Raw genomic sequence first — 15096 nt, 5'->3', positions numbered from 1 at the left:
GACAGAGCAACCTTTCAGGTAGGAGAATGTAACTCTTCCTAGATACCCGGGCACAAAAAGTGACAGGCTGGCACACAGGCTGGCACACATCTGCTAGAATTAAGGACTGTGAAGAAATATTTACAGGGAGTTGTCTATGGAGAAATCACCGATGGCAGGGGGATCCATGGGACGTGCAGTGAAGGGTGGGGGGGATCCGTGCGAAGGGCAGGGAGGAGGAGATCCATGGGATGGGGAGACATGGAATGGGAACCTGTGGGACGGACAGGGAGCGAGAAGGGGGGGTGTCTGTGGGACAGGCTGGGAGCGAGGAGGGGGGGGGGGGGAACTGTGGGACAGGCTGGGAGCGAGGAGGGGGGGGGATCTGTGGGACAGGCTGGGAACGAGGAGGGGGGGGGATCTGTGGGACAGGCTGGGAGCGAGGAGGGGGGGGATCTGTGGGACAGGCTGGGAGCGAGGAGGGGGGGGATCTGTGGGACAGGCTGGGAGCGAGGAGGGGGGGGATCTGTGGGACAGGCTGGGAGCGAGGAGGGGGGGGGATCTGTGGGACAGGCTGGGAGCGAGGAGGGGGGGGAACTGTGGGACAGGCTGGGAGCGAGGAGGGGGGGGATCTGTGGGACAGGCTGGGAGCGAGGAGGGGGGGATCTGTGGGACAGGCTGGGAGCGAGGAGGGGGGGGGGATCTGTGGGACAGGCTGGGAGCGAGGAGGGGGGGGATCTGTGGGACAGGCTGGGAGCGAGGAGGGGGGGGGATCTGTGGGACAGGCTGGGAGCGAGGAGGGGGGGGGGATCTGTGGGACAGGCTGGGAGCGAGGAGGGGGGGGATCTGTGGAACAGGCTGGGAACGAGGAGGGGGGGGATCTGTGGGACAGGCTGGGAGCGAGGAGAGGGGGGATCTGTGGGACAGGCTGGGAGCGAGGAGGGGGGGGGATCTGTGGGACAGGCTGGGAGCGAGGAGGGGGGGGGGGATCTGTGGGACAGGCTGGGAGCGAGGAGGGGGGGGATCTGTGGAACAGGCTGGGAACGAGGAGGGGGGGGGATCTGTGGGACAGGCTGGGAGCGAGGAGAGGGGGGATCTGTGGGACAGGCTGGGAGCGAGGAGGGGGGGATCTGTGGAACAGGCTGGGAACGAGGAGGGGGGGGATCTGTGGGACAGGCTGGGAGCGAGGAGGGGGGGGGGATCTGTGGGACAGGCTGGGAGCGAGGAGGGGGGGGATCCGTGGGACGGGCAGGGGTCCGTGGGACGGGCAGGGATCCGTGGGACGGGCAGGGATCCGTGGGACGGGCAGGGATCCGTGGGACGGGCAGGGATCCGTGGGACGGGCTGGGAGCGAGGAGGGGGGGGGGGGATCTGTGGGACAGGCTGGGAGCGAGGAGGGGGGGGATCCGTGGGACGGGCAGGGGTCCGTGGGACGGGCAGGGGTCCGTGGGACGGGCAGGGGTCCGTGGGACGGGCAGGGGTCCGTGGGACGGGCAGGGATCCGTGGGACCGAGATCTATGGGGTGCCAGAAAGAGGACACAGCAGTGTAACGCCCACCAGCTGAGGAGTGATGGCAGGATGATGGAGGTTATACCCCTGGCAATGATGGCGGTGCTCACCTTCAGCACAGGAGTCAGGTACTCCGCCACCTCCAGCGCCTTGCCCTTCACCGTGTTGATGACGCTCTGCATGTCTCCTGTCTCCCCACACAGGGGCGCTGCAGAACAGAACACACATGTGATCGCTGGAGACAGCGCTGACAGAGAACGCACATCCTCATGGCAGCCGCTCTCACCTGCTAGCAGGGTCTCTCAAAGAACCTCTCCGCCCTGTGCCTCTACTCCAGTGCCGGTCACATGGGGGCGCCACACCCGGAAATGTAAGCTGCGCATGCCCATGAAAAATGGGCGTGGCGTTTAGCTTGTTTGTTATTTTCGTGTAATGTTACTGTGTCTGACATATACACTGTGGTCAGCGCCGTGTGTTATTAGTCTGAACCAGGTTTATGCTCGTTATGCCGCTGCTGGTTTACGCAGAGCTAGATTTGTTTTAGTATATAACTTTAAATATGTAAATTTTTCTTCGCTGTGATCTGAGAGCGAGGTGTGGAACGCGTGACGTCATAACCCGGAAGTGTGTAGATTTGTGAGTCTGGTTTTGCGGTGAGATGTGGGGCAGTCCGCGGCTGACGTGTCCGAGTCCTGGTGTCCGCTCCCTGCCGGTGGCTCCTCAGGTGAGTAGCGGTCACCGGGATGTTCCCGTACTGTACACCGAGCACTGTCCTGCCGAGCCTTGTGTCACGTGACGGCTCCATGTGAGCGCTGGACATTCCCTCTGTACAAGTCCTGAGCTGTGGGATGTACTGCTGTGCCGGCTTCTGTACCGCTGTCATAGTCCACAGCGCTGTACGTTATCGGCACTGTCCCCATTGGGGCTCACAATATAAACACCTATCAGTATGAATGTGGCTTGTGGGAGGAAACCGACGCGAACAACATGGGGGAACGTACACACTCCTGCAGATGTCCTTGGTGGGATTTGCACCAAGGACCCAGCGCTGTAAAGCCACAATGCTAACCACTGAGCCACCCAACATATGATGGAGGCCGCCCTATATAACAATGAGCGTATGGCGGAGGCCGCCCTATATAACAATGAGCGTATGGCGGAGGCCGCCCTATATAACAATGAGCGTATGGCGGAGGCCGCCCTATATAACAATGAGCGTATGACGGAGGCCGCCCTATATAACAATGAGCGTATGGCGGAGGCCGCCCTATATAACAATGAGCGTATGGCGGAGGCCGCCCCCTATATAACAATGAGCGTATGACGGAGGCCGCCCTATATAACGATGAGCGTATGGTGGAGGCCGCCCTATATAACAATGAGCGTATGACGGAGGCCGCCCTATATAACAATGAGCGTATGACGGAGGCCGCCCTATATAACAATGAGCGTATGGCGGAGGCCGCCCTATATAACAATGAGCGTATGGCGGAGGCCGCCCCCTATATAACAATGAGCGTATGGCGGAGGCCGCCCCCTATATAACAATGAGCGTATGGCGGAGGCCTCCCTATATAACAATGAGCGTATGGCGGAGGCCGCCCTATATAACGATGAGCGTATGACGGAGGCCGCCCTATATAACGATGAGCGTATGACGGAGGCCGCCCTATATAACGATGAGCGTATGACGGAGGCCGCCCTATATAACGATGAGCGTATGACGGAGGCCGCCCTATATAACGATGAGCGTATGACGGAGGCCGCCCTATATAACGATGAGCGTATGACGGAGGCCGCCCCCTATATAACAATGAGCGTATGGCGGAGGCCTCCCTATATAACAATGAGCGTATGGCGGAGGCCGCCCTATATAACAATGAGCGTATGGCGGAGGCCTCCCTATATAACAATGAGCGTATGGTGGAGGCCGCCCTATATAACAATGAGCGTATGGCGGAGGCCTCCCTATATAACAATGAGCGTATGGTGGAGGCCGCCCTATATAACAATGGGCGTATGACGGAGGCCGCCCTATATAACGATGAGCGTATGGCGGAGGCCTCCCTATATAACAATGAGCGTATGGCGGAGGCCGCCCTATATAACAATGAGCGTATGGCGGAGGCCTCCCTATATAACAATGAGCGTATGGTGGAGGCCGCCCTATATAACAATGAGCGTATGGCGGAGGCCTCCCTATATAACAATGAGCGTATGGTGGAGGCCGCCCTATATAACAATGGGCGTATGACGGAGGCCGCCCTATATAACGATGAGCGTATGGCGGAGGCCGCCCTATATAACAATGAGCGTATGGCGGAGGCCGCCCCCTATATAACAATGAGCGTATGGCGGAGGCCTCCCTATATAACAATGAGCGTATGGCGGAGGCCGCCCTATATAACAATGAGCGTATGGCGGAGGCCTCCCTATATAACAATGAGCGTATGGTGGAGGCCGCCCTATATAACAATGAGCGTATGGCGGAGGCCTCCCTATATAACAATGAGCGTATGGTGGAGGCCGCCCTATATAACAATGGGCGTATGACGGAGGCCGCCCTATATAACGATGAGCGTATGACGGAGGCCGCCCTATATAACGATGAGCGTATGACGGAGGCCGCCCTATATAACGATGAGCGTATGGCGGAGGCCGCCCTATATAACGATGAGCGTATGGCGGAGGCCGCCCTATATAACGATGAGCGTATGGCGGAGGCCGCCCTATATAACGATGAGCGTATGGCGGAGGCCGCCCTATATAACGATGAGCGTATGGCGGAGGCCGCCCTATATAACGATGAGCGTATGACGGAGGCCGCCCTATATAACGATGAGCGTATGGCGGAGGCCTCCCTATATAACGATGAGCGTATGGCGGAGGCCTCCCTATATAACGATGAGCGTATGGCGGAGGCCTCCCTATATAACGATGAGCGTATGGCGGAGGCCTCCCTATATAACGATGAGCGTATGGCGGAGGCCTCCCTATATAACGATGAGCGTATGGCGGAGGCCTCCCTATATAACGATGAGCGTATGGCGGAGGCCTCCCTATATAACGATGAGAGTATGGCGGAGGCCGCCCTATATAACAATGAGCGTATGGCGGAGGCCTCCCTATATAACGATGAGCGTATGGCGGAGGCCTCCCTATATAACAATGAGCGTATGGCGGAGGCCTCCCTATATATAGTTATTAAGGTTGAAGGAAGACTATAAGTCCATCTAGTTCAACCCATAGCCTAACCTAACATGCCCTAACATGTTGATCCAGAGGAAGGCAAAAAAAACCATGTGGCAAAGAGTAAGCTCCACATTGGGGAAAAAAATTCCTTCCCGACTCCATATACGGCAATCAGACTAGTTCCCTGGATCAACGCCCTATCAAGGAATCTAGTGTATATACCCTGTAACATTATACTTTTCCAGAAATGTATCCAGTCCCTCTTAAATTTAAGTAATGAATCATTCATTACAACATCATACGGCAGAGAGTTCCATAGTCTCACTGCTCTTACAGTAAAGAACCCGCGTCTGTTATTATGCCTAAACCTTTTTTCCTCCAAACGCAGAGGATGCCCCCTTGTCCGTTTCAGGTCTATGATTTAAAAGATCATCAGAAAGGTCTTTGTACTGTCCCCTCATATATTTATACATTAAAATAAGATCACCCCTTAGTCTTTGTTTTTCCAAACTAAATAGCCCCAAGTGTAATAACCTATCTTGGTATTGCAGACCCCCCAGTCCTCTAATAACCTTGGTCGCTCTTCTCTGCACCCGCTGTAGTTCAGCTATGTCTTTCTTATACACCGGAGACCAGAACTGTGCACAGTATTCTAAGTGTGGTCAAACTAGTGACTTGTATAGAGGTAAAATTATGTTCCCCTCATGAGCATCTATGCCTCTTTTAATGCCTCCCATTATTTTATTTGCCTTAGTAGCAGCTGCCTGACACTGGCCCCTGAATATGAGTTTGTCATCCACCCATACACCCAGGTCTTTTTCATTGACGGTTTTTCCCAGAGTTTTAGAATTAAGCACATAATTATACATCTTATTACTTCTGCCCAAGTGCATGACCTTACATTTATCCTCATTAAAGCACATTTGCCATTTATCAGCCCAAGCTTCTAGTTTACATAAATCATCCTGTAATATAAAATTGTCCTCCTCTGTATTGATTACCCTGCAGAGTTTAGTGTCATCTGCAAATATTGAAATTCTGCTCTGAATGCCCCCTACAAGGTCATTAATAAATATGTTAAAAAGTAGAGGGCCCAATACTGACCCCTGTGGTACCCCACTGCTAACCGCTACCCAGTCCGAGTGTGCTCCATTAATAACCACCCTTTGTTTCCTATCCCTGAGCCGCCTCTCAACCCACTTGCACATATTTTCCCCTATCCCCATTATTTTCAATTGATGTATCAACCTTTTGTGTATATAACAATGGGCGTATGGCGGAGGCCTCCCTGTATAACAATGAGCGTATGGCGGAGGCTGCCCTAAATAACAATGGGCATATGGCAGAGGCTGCCCTTATATCGGCCTCCTCCGTATATCGGCCTCCTTTTGTCTGATGAACTTATTCACATCATTAGGACATTTCATGAAAACTTAAAGTGCATGCTGCTGTTCTGTATATAAAATGAAAATTTGAAATAGTTTGGCGCAGAAATGGTTACCGTTTATTACAGATGAATTAGAAAATATCCGGTGCAGCATGGCTTATTTTAGCAATTTTCAGCACTTCAGTGGGATCCAGCCTTCAGCCATGTGGTAGAGCCCTGGATGCCCATTGCCCTGGCCCACAGGCCGCCCCCGGAGCAGGAGCAGATCATTAACTCAAAGCTGAAAATAAAGATTACACAACAACCACAAGACGGACTTCATCACCCAAGGTATCATTGTACTCAGTGTAACTGTGCCGACCTATCAGTGTCTGTAGGGTACTCTGCGCAATCCTGCTGGCAGGCTCCGTTTTAAAAGAAAGAAATATGGAAAATCATTAAAAAAAATTCTTGAGAGATTCTTCCTATTTTCTAATATAAAACTTTGCTTGTCCTATGTTCAGACTATTCAGTGTTGTTTTTTTTTTTTTTTTTCAGCTTTTGAAAAACACCTGGTGGAAATAAAGTGCATGTCACCTCTTTGAAAAAGCTCCCAATGTAAAATACTCCAAACTCAACATTGTCTACTCAAGTCTGCAAGAAACACTTCAGGTAATAAACGCTTCAAAAACTGCTGCTAGAAATAAAAATAACTCCTTAATGAAAAACGTTTCCTGAAGCAGCTTCCACCAGAAAACCCGTAGGAGACTTGGCGCTGCGATCGTCTGAAGCACTGCTATGTGTAGCAGAAATTGTCTGCTATGAACGCCGGCCACGGGGTGGTGCTCATAGCAGATCAGCAATGACAAACATGGGGGTCTCCTGCAGACCCCAGCTTGTCATGCCAACCCATCAGCGCACCGCAATCGTGTGACAGGGGCGCCTATGGGTGTGGTTTGTCATGTGCTTCCAGAAATTGACAGCTTAATTTAACATGTTAACTAACAGCCGCGGGTGGATCACAATTCCACCTGCGGCTGTTAGGGGCACTTGACATCTGATTTGGGCCAGAAAAGATGCAGGCTCATCACTGGAGTACACATGAAAGAGGGGGAGGCGACATATGACGTACCCATGGGTCGTAAAGGTGTGAATCTGAGAGCAGCATGATGTATGAGCAGAGGCCCTGATTCCAGTGATCTATCACTTACTGGACTGCCTGCTGTAGTTTTGATAAAATTGCTGCTTTCTCGGCGGTAGATGTAGCAGTACTGTGAATGCAGAGCTGTGTATAACCTCGCTCACACCACTGATTGTCAGCTTTGCTTCCTGTATACACTGCATTGTGAGCTAGCTGCCAATCAGGGATGGAGTCACAGCTGGACCGCCTAGCACACCACACCGAATCCTGTAATAATGATCTCCTGCTGATAAAGCATTGATTGTATTGAAACTACAGCAACCTGCTGAGCACGTGACACATCCCTGGAATCAGGATCTCTGCCCCTACTAATGCTTCTCTGATTATATCCCCAAAACTTTCTCAGCTGTCAGATTCCCTTTAGAGGAAGCCCTTCTGCTGCTTTATGCCTACTAAATCATGTCCAGCGTTCAGTAATTGACTTTACGAGATTTCAAACCTATATATGGCCACAAATCGTTTGATTATTGCTGAGAATATCAACTCTGTGATTAAGTAAATGATCTGGCAAATGCCCTAGTCTGGCAAGTGTGGCCGCACTAAACCCTGCCTAATGCTGCCACCATTCACTCTGCATGCGCTATGTGCCACATATTACATGTATGCAGGGACACAGGGAGATGTCACCATGACACAATGCCAGCAGATTGAGAGAGCCATATTGTGGCAATTTCCTGTGAACTCTTTGTAACACAACTAAGGACTGTACTTTGTATTTTTTTTATATTCCCGTTACTGATTGGTAATTTAAGTGTCAGCCGTCTTCCCGCACTTGTCTTTACTGCTGACGCTGATTTCAGCACCTGATCTTGCTCTGCGTTATATTCTCAGCTCTGGAGGAAGTTCAGACCTCCAAAAGCGTATCCATGCGAGCTGTGGCACGTACTGTGCACATAAGATTCACCCCTCGCCTGTATCTGATCTTAATTTCATTAGGAAATGCTGGGCTGACCCTGACTACCATGATGTGCAAGACCTGCACCAATCCATCATGCTTCTCCAAATCCATCTTGCACACCTTTCTGCTCGGATTTACTTTTGTTGGACTTGGATCAAGCCGTGTCCTTCTGCTGAAATTTTCCGCTAATGAGGGTGAGTTGACTTTATTATGATATCGTGTTGTAACATCAGGAGACAATATCTCTGCCAGTTACCGTCATTGCTTTCCTCTTACATCCAGTAGGGGGTGGGAATATATGAACTTTTCTTCGTTACCAGCCCCATTACTAAAATGAGGATATGTGCTCTTCGTTTTCGGTCAGAACGGAGATACATTGACTACAAATGTTGTTTGTTTGTTTTTTTTACTTTTGGGGCTCTTGTGTGCCTCTGCTTTTGCTTTAAGGGTTTCACCACGAACCAGAGTTCATTTTAATAAATAGATCTTGGAATAATAATAATTTTCACAATTGGAGGTGTGCAAATAAAATGTTCCTGTTCTGATATAATCTTATAAATGTGCCCCTGCTGTGTACTGTGTAATGGCCGTGTCTGAACCTGCAGGAACATGGTCTGATCATTCCACAGCTCCTGGGCAGGGGGGAAGCAAGAGAGTATACAGACATTACAGCTGGGGTCACGGCTGATTCTTTCTGTGAGGTGAAACTGCCTTGTTTTTAACCCCTTCACGACATGCCCCGTACTAGTACGGCGCATGTCGTGTTTCCCCCTTTGATGTGGGCTCCGGCGGTGAGCCCACATCAAAGTCGCGACATGTCAGCTTTTTTGTACATTAAAATGCATTAACGGGCAATCAAAAGAACGTATCTGCACAAATGTGGTATTATTAAAAACGCCAGCTCGGCACGCAAGAAATAAGCCCTCACCCAACCCCAGATCACGAAAAATGGAGACGCTATGGGTATCGGAAAATGGCGCGTTTTTTTTCACCACTTAAAGTATAACCTAGACATGTTAGGTGTCGATGAACTCGTAATGACCTGGAGAATCATAATATCAGGTCAGTTTTAGCACTTAGTGAACCTAGCAAAAAAGCCAAACAAAAAAATAGTGTGGGATTGCACTTTTTTTTTTGCAATTTCACCACACTTGGAATTTCTTTCCCATTTTAAAGTACAAGACATGGTAAAACCAATGGTGTCGTTCAAAAGTACAACTCTTCCCGCAAAAAATAAGCCCTCACATGGCCATATTAACGGAAAAATAAATAGTTATGGCTCTGGGAAGGAGGGGAGTGAAAAACAAAAACGCAAAAACAAAAAAGGGCTGCGACGTGAAGGGGTTAAACAATGTTTTACTTCTAAGAAAGAATCATGTGCGATCTTGTGCTGTAATGTCTGTTCACTTTTTTTTCCTTCTTCCCCTGCTCAGGAGAGGTGGAATGATCAGACCATGTTCGTGTATGGTCAGACATGCCAATTACACAGTACACAGCAGGGGCACATTTATAAGATTATAGGTACCGTCACATTAAGCGACGCTGCAGCGATCTAGACAACGATCCCGATCGCTGCAGCGTCGCTGTGTGATCGCTGGAGAGCTGTCACACAGACAGCTCTCCAGCGACCAACGATGCCGGTCCCCTGGTAACCAGGGTAAACATGGGGTTACTAAGTGCAGGGCCGCACTTAGTAACCCGATGTTTACCCTGGTTACCAGCGTAAACGTAAAAAAAACAAACACTACATACTTACATTCCAGTGTCTGTCCTCCGGCACTGTACTTCTCTGCACTGTCAGCGCCTGCCAGCCGTAAAGCAGAGCGGTGACGTCACCGCTGTGCTTTACGGCTGGCCGGCGCTCACAGCCAGTGCAGGAAAGCACAGCGCCGGGGGACAGACACCGGAATGTAAGTATGTAGTGTTTTTTTTTTTTTTACGTTTACGCTGGTAACCAGGGTAAACATCGGGTTACTAAGCGTGGCCCTGCGCTTAGTAACCCAATGTTTACCCTGGTTACCAGTGAAGACATCGCTGAATCGGCGTCACACACGCCGATTCAGCGATGTCTGCGGGAGTCCAGCGACCAAATAAAGTTCTGGACTTTCTGCTCTGACCAACGATGGCACAGCAGGATCCAGATCGCTGCTGCCTGTCAAACTGAACGATATCGCTAGCCAGGACGTTGCAACGTCACGGATCGCTAGCGATATCGTTCAGTGTGAAGGTACCTTATCTCAGCACAGGAACATTTTTTTTGTTTAAGACCTCCAATTGTGGAACCTATTATTATTCCAAGATCTATTGATTCAAATTAACTTTTTTGTGGGACAATCCCTTTAAGTCAAATCTTTAACTGCAAACATGAATTTTTATGTATTTTTTACATAAAGTGATTTAAACATGCAAAAGAACAATCATTAATTTAAAGTGCTGGGTGTCATTTTCACAATGTGCAATATCTCTACTTTTGGGTTTGGAGGTAAATTTTTATTTTTGTTTTTTAATTCCGGTTTTATGTGTGTATCAAAAGTGTGAACATTGGGCTCAGGGGAGTCTGCACAATATTACCGTTGTGGGCAATCCAAGCTAAGTACAGTGGATCTAAAAAGTCTACACATCCCTGTTAAGATGCCAGATTTTTATGGTGTTAAAAATGATACCAAGAAGAACAGTTTTTCCACGTCCAATGTCACCCATAATCTGTAAAAATCCATTGAGAAACAATTTGAAATTATTTTGAAGGGGGAAATGAAATAACATCATACATCAAGTCTGCCAAAAGCATGTGGGAAAAGGTGTTATGGTGAGATGAGAAAAAGGTTGAACCTTTTAGCCATAATTCCAAAAGGTATGTTTGGTGCAAAGCCAAAACTAATCACCACCAAAAGAGCACTATCCCACATTGAAGAATGGTGGAGGCAGCATTATTCTCTGGTGCAATATTTTGGCAGCTGGAACTGGGGCTTTAGGCAAGGTGGTGGGGATTATGAGCAGTTGCACATATCATCAGTCAATTTTGCATCAAAACCTTCAGTCTTCTCCATAGAAAACTGTAGTAAAGAGACCTGAATCCATGTGAAAATCTTTTGATCTGAAGAGAGCGCTGTACAAAGGAGATGCCCTTGAAATCTGTCAGATTTGGAGCGCTGCTGTATAGAAGAGGAGGAAAGATTGCAAATTGTGGATGTGCCATGCTGATTGAATCTTACCCCAAAAGACTGCATCCTGTCATAAATTCAATGGGTATTTAAATAAAGTAGTATTTTAATGGGAAATGTGTCAGTAGGGACAACCATATTCTCATCAGCCGATTTACCATATATACTCATGTATAAGTCGTCCCGAGTATATGCTGAGGCACCTAATTTTGCCATGGAAAACGTATTGACTCAAGTTTAAACCGGGTATGCATTGTCCCCTCATCCCTATCCTGGTATACATGGTTCCCCATCCCTGTCTGCCTGGCTCCCCATCCCTGTTCCTGTATGCCTGGCTCCCCGTCCCTGTCATTGTATGCATGGCTCCTCATCCCTGTCCTTGTGTGCTTGGCTCCTTATCCCCTATCCTTGTATGCTTGGCTCCTTATCCCCTATCCTTGTATGCATGGCTCCCCATCCCTGTCCTTGTATGCATGGCTCCCCGTCCCTGTCCTTGTATGCGTGGCTCCTTATCCCCTATCCTTGGATGCATGGCTCCCCATCCCTGTCCTTGTATGCATGGTTCCTTATCACTATAAAAAAATAACTCATCCTACTTACCTTCCCAGCTCGCCTGTTCCGGTGTCAACAGCTCTTCCTGCCGAGCAATCACATGTCCCCGCTCATTAAGGTAAAGAATATTCACCTCTCTCCACACCTATGGAAGTGGAGAGAGGTGAATATTCATTACCTTAATGAGCGGGGACCCGTGATGGCCCAGCCACTGCTGGAAGCTTGCGGCTGTAACTGTGCGCGCTATAAGAGAAATTAATATTCATTGCCAGTGCAGTGAATATTCCTTTCTCTTTAGTAGCGGACACAGACTTTCGCCGCAGCCTCTGGCTCCTGCCTCCTGTGACCTGCCGCTTCCTCTCCACCGCCTTCTTCTGTCACAATGACTCGTATATAAGCCGAGGGGGGCATTTTCAGCACAAAAAAAAGTGTGCTGAAAAACTCGGCGTATATAGGCATGCAGGTCAAAGGAGGCAGAATAAAATGATACCTTGATATCTGCCATCTGATGTCTTATTCCAGAGAAATCCATGTTTTTCTATATGTAAGTGAGCTGTTCAGATCTGTGGGCCGGACACTGATTTGCATGAGTATCTGCCTCCAGAGCTTATTATAAATGAAAGGAAGCATTACCAGTGTGACATGTAATGACTGACAGTCTGTTCTCCCGATCACTTGTCTGAGCTTCCAGGCAGGCAGTGTTGTAATATTGCTGCAATACCACAGAGCTTTGAGAGCTGCAGCAAATGTGTTTGTTATGAGACAAAGTTGAAATCTACTGTTCTGTTAGTTACATGTCTCACTGGTAACACCTCCTTTCATTTATAATAAGCTCTAGAGGCAAATTTTCCCATACATCAGTGTCCGGTCTGTAATCTGCGGCAGATCACTTACATATATAAAATTAAAACTGGGATTTCTCTGTAGTAAAACTATATATATATATATATATATATATATATATATATATATATATATATATATACATACATACATACATACATACATACATACATACATACATACATACATACATACATACATACATATATATATATATATATATATATATATATATATATATATATATATATATATATATATATATATGTATATATATATATATATATAGTTTTACTACAGAGAAATCCCAGTTTTAATTTTATATATGTAAGTGATCTGCCGCAGAAACTCCTCTGGATCATCCAAATGCTCTCTAGCAAACTTCAGATGGGCCCGGACATGTACTGGCTTAAGTAGTGGGACACGTCTGGCACTGCAGGATCTGAGTCCATGGTGGCGTAGTGTGTTACTTATGGTAGGCCTTGTTACATTGGTCCCAGCTCTCTGCAGTTCATTCACTAGGTCCCCCCGCGTGGTTCTGGGATTTTTGCTCACCGTTCTTGTGATCATTCTGACCCCACGGGGTGGGATTTTGCGTGGAGCCCCAGATCGAGGGAGATTATCAGTGGTCTTGTATGTCTTCCATTTTCTAATTATTGCTCGCACTGTTGATGTCTTCACTCCAAGCTGGTTGGCTATTGCAGATTCAGTCTGCCCAGCCTGGTGCAGGGCTACAATTTTGTTTCTGGTGTCCTTTGACAGCTCTTTGGTCTTCACCATAGTGGAGTTTGGAGTCAGACGGTTTGAGGGTGTGCACAGGTGTCTTTTTATACTGATAACAAGTTTAAACAGGTGCCATTACTACAGGTAATGAGTGGAGGAAAGAGGAGACTCTTAAAGAAGAAGTTACAGGTCTGTGAGAGCCAGAAATCTTGATTGTTTGTTTCTGACCAAATACTTATTTTCCACCATAATATGCAAATAAAATGTTAAAAAAGCAGACAATGTGATTTTCTGGATTTTTTTTTCTCAGTTTGTCTCCCATAGTTGAGGTCTACCTATGATGTAAATTACAGACGCCTCTCATGTTTTTAAGTGGTGGAACTTGCACTATTGTTGACTGACTAAATACTTTTTTGCCCCACTGTGTATATGTATATATATATATATATATATATATATATATATATATATATATATATATATATATATATATACATATATATATACATATACATATACATATACATATATATATATATATATATATATATATATATATATGTATATGTATATGTATATGTATATATGTATATATATATATATATATATATATATATATATATATACACAGTGGGGCAAAAAAGTATTTAGTCAGTCAACAATAGTGCAAGTTCCACCACTTAAAAACATGAGAGGCGTCTGTAATTTACATCATAGGTAGACCTCAACTATGGGAGACAAACTGAGAAAAAAAAATCCAGAAAATCACATTGTCTGCTTTTTTAACATTTTATTTGCATATTATGGTGGAAAATAAGTATTTGGTCAGAAACAAACAATCAAGATTTCTGGCTCTCACAGACCTGTAACTTCTTCTTTAAGAGTCTCCTCTTTCCTCCACTCATTACCTGTAGTAATGGCACCTGTTTAAACTTGTTATCAGTATAAAAAGACACCTGTGCACACCCTCAAACCGTCTGACTCCAAACTCCACTATGGTGAAGACCAAAGAGCTGTCAAAGGACACCAGAAACAAAATTGTAGCCCTGCACCAGGCTGGGAAGACTGAATCTGCAATAGCCAACCAGCTTGGAGTGAAGACATCAACAGTGCGAGCAATAATTAGAAAATGGAAGACATACAAGACCACTGATAATCTACCTCGATCTGGGGCTCCACGCAAAATCCCACCCCGTGGGGTCAGAATGATCACAAGAACGGTGAGCAAAAATCCCAGAACCACGCGGGGGGACCTAGTGAATGAACTGCAGAGAGCTGGGACCAATGTAACAAGGCCTACCATAAGTAACACACTACGCCACCATGGACTCAGATCCTGCAGTGCCAGACGTGTCCCACTACTTAAGCCAGTACATGTCCGGGCCCGTCTGAAGTTTGCTAGAGAGCATTTGGATGATCCAGAGGAGTTTTGGGAGAATGTCCTATGGTCTGATGAAACCAAACTGGAACTGTTTGGTAGAAACACAACTTGTTGTGTTTGGAGGAAAAAGAATACTGAGTTGCATCCATCAAACACCATACCTACTGTAAAGCATGGTGGTGGAAACATCATGCTTTGGGGCTGTTTCTCTGCAAAGGGGCCAGGACGACTGATCCGGGTACATGAAAGAATGAATGGGGCCATGTATCGTAAGATTTTGAGTGCAAACC

At 47.3% G+C, this 15096-nt stretch overlaps 2 protein-coding genes across 4 annotated transcripts in view; one reads left to right on the top strand and one right to left on the bottom strand.

Moving 5' to 3' along the window:
* Window positions 1–1860, bottom strand: part of ATG3 (autophagy related 3) — a 40545-nt gene extending 38685 nt beyond the window's left edge. The window contains exons 1-2 of the mRNA XM_069761676.1: window positions 1776–1860; window positions 1600–1697 (exon numbers count right to left, since the gene is read on the bottom strand). Coding sequence (XP_069617777.1) covers window positions 1600–1671 — 72 coding nt within the window. The 5' untranslated portion in view covers window positions 1672–1697; window positions 1776–1860. The remainder of the gene's footprint in view (window positions 1–1599; window positions 1698–1775) is intronic.
* Window positions 1861–2099: 239 nt separating this feature from the next.
* Window positions 2100–15096, top strand: part of SLC35A5 (solute carrier family 35 member A5) — a 56166-nt gene continuing 43169 nt past the window's right edge. The window contains exons 1-4 of one of the 3 annotated variants that reach the window (XM_069761672.1): window positions 2103–2213; window positions 6245–6398; window positions 6606–6719; window positions 8185–8340. In XM_069761672.1, the coding sequence (XP_069617773.1) occupies window positions 8211–8340 (130 nt within the window). In that variant the 5' untranslated portion in view covers window positions 2103–2213; window positions 6245–6398; window positions 6606–6719; window positions 8185–8210. Of the gene's footprint in view, window positions 2214–6194; window positions 6399–6605; window positions 6720–8184; window positions 8341–15096 lie in introns of all 3 variants that reach the window. The other 2 variants (XM_069761674.1, XM_069761673.1) reach the window with 2 other exon arrangements.

This window comes from Ranitomeya imitator, chromosome 3 (assembly GCF_032444005.1).
Source record: "Ranitomeya imitator isolate aRanImi1 chromosome 3, aRanImi1.pri, whole genome shotgun sequence".
Taxonomy (NCBI): domain Eukaryota; kingdom Metazoa; phylum Chordata; class Amphibia; order Anura; family Dendrobatidae; genus Ranitomeya; species Ranitomeya imitator.
Note: the sequence above shows the minus strand (reverse complement) of the source record. Positions and strands in the feature narration are given on the sequence as shown.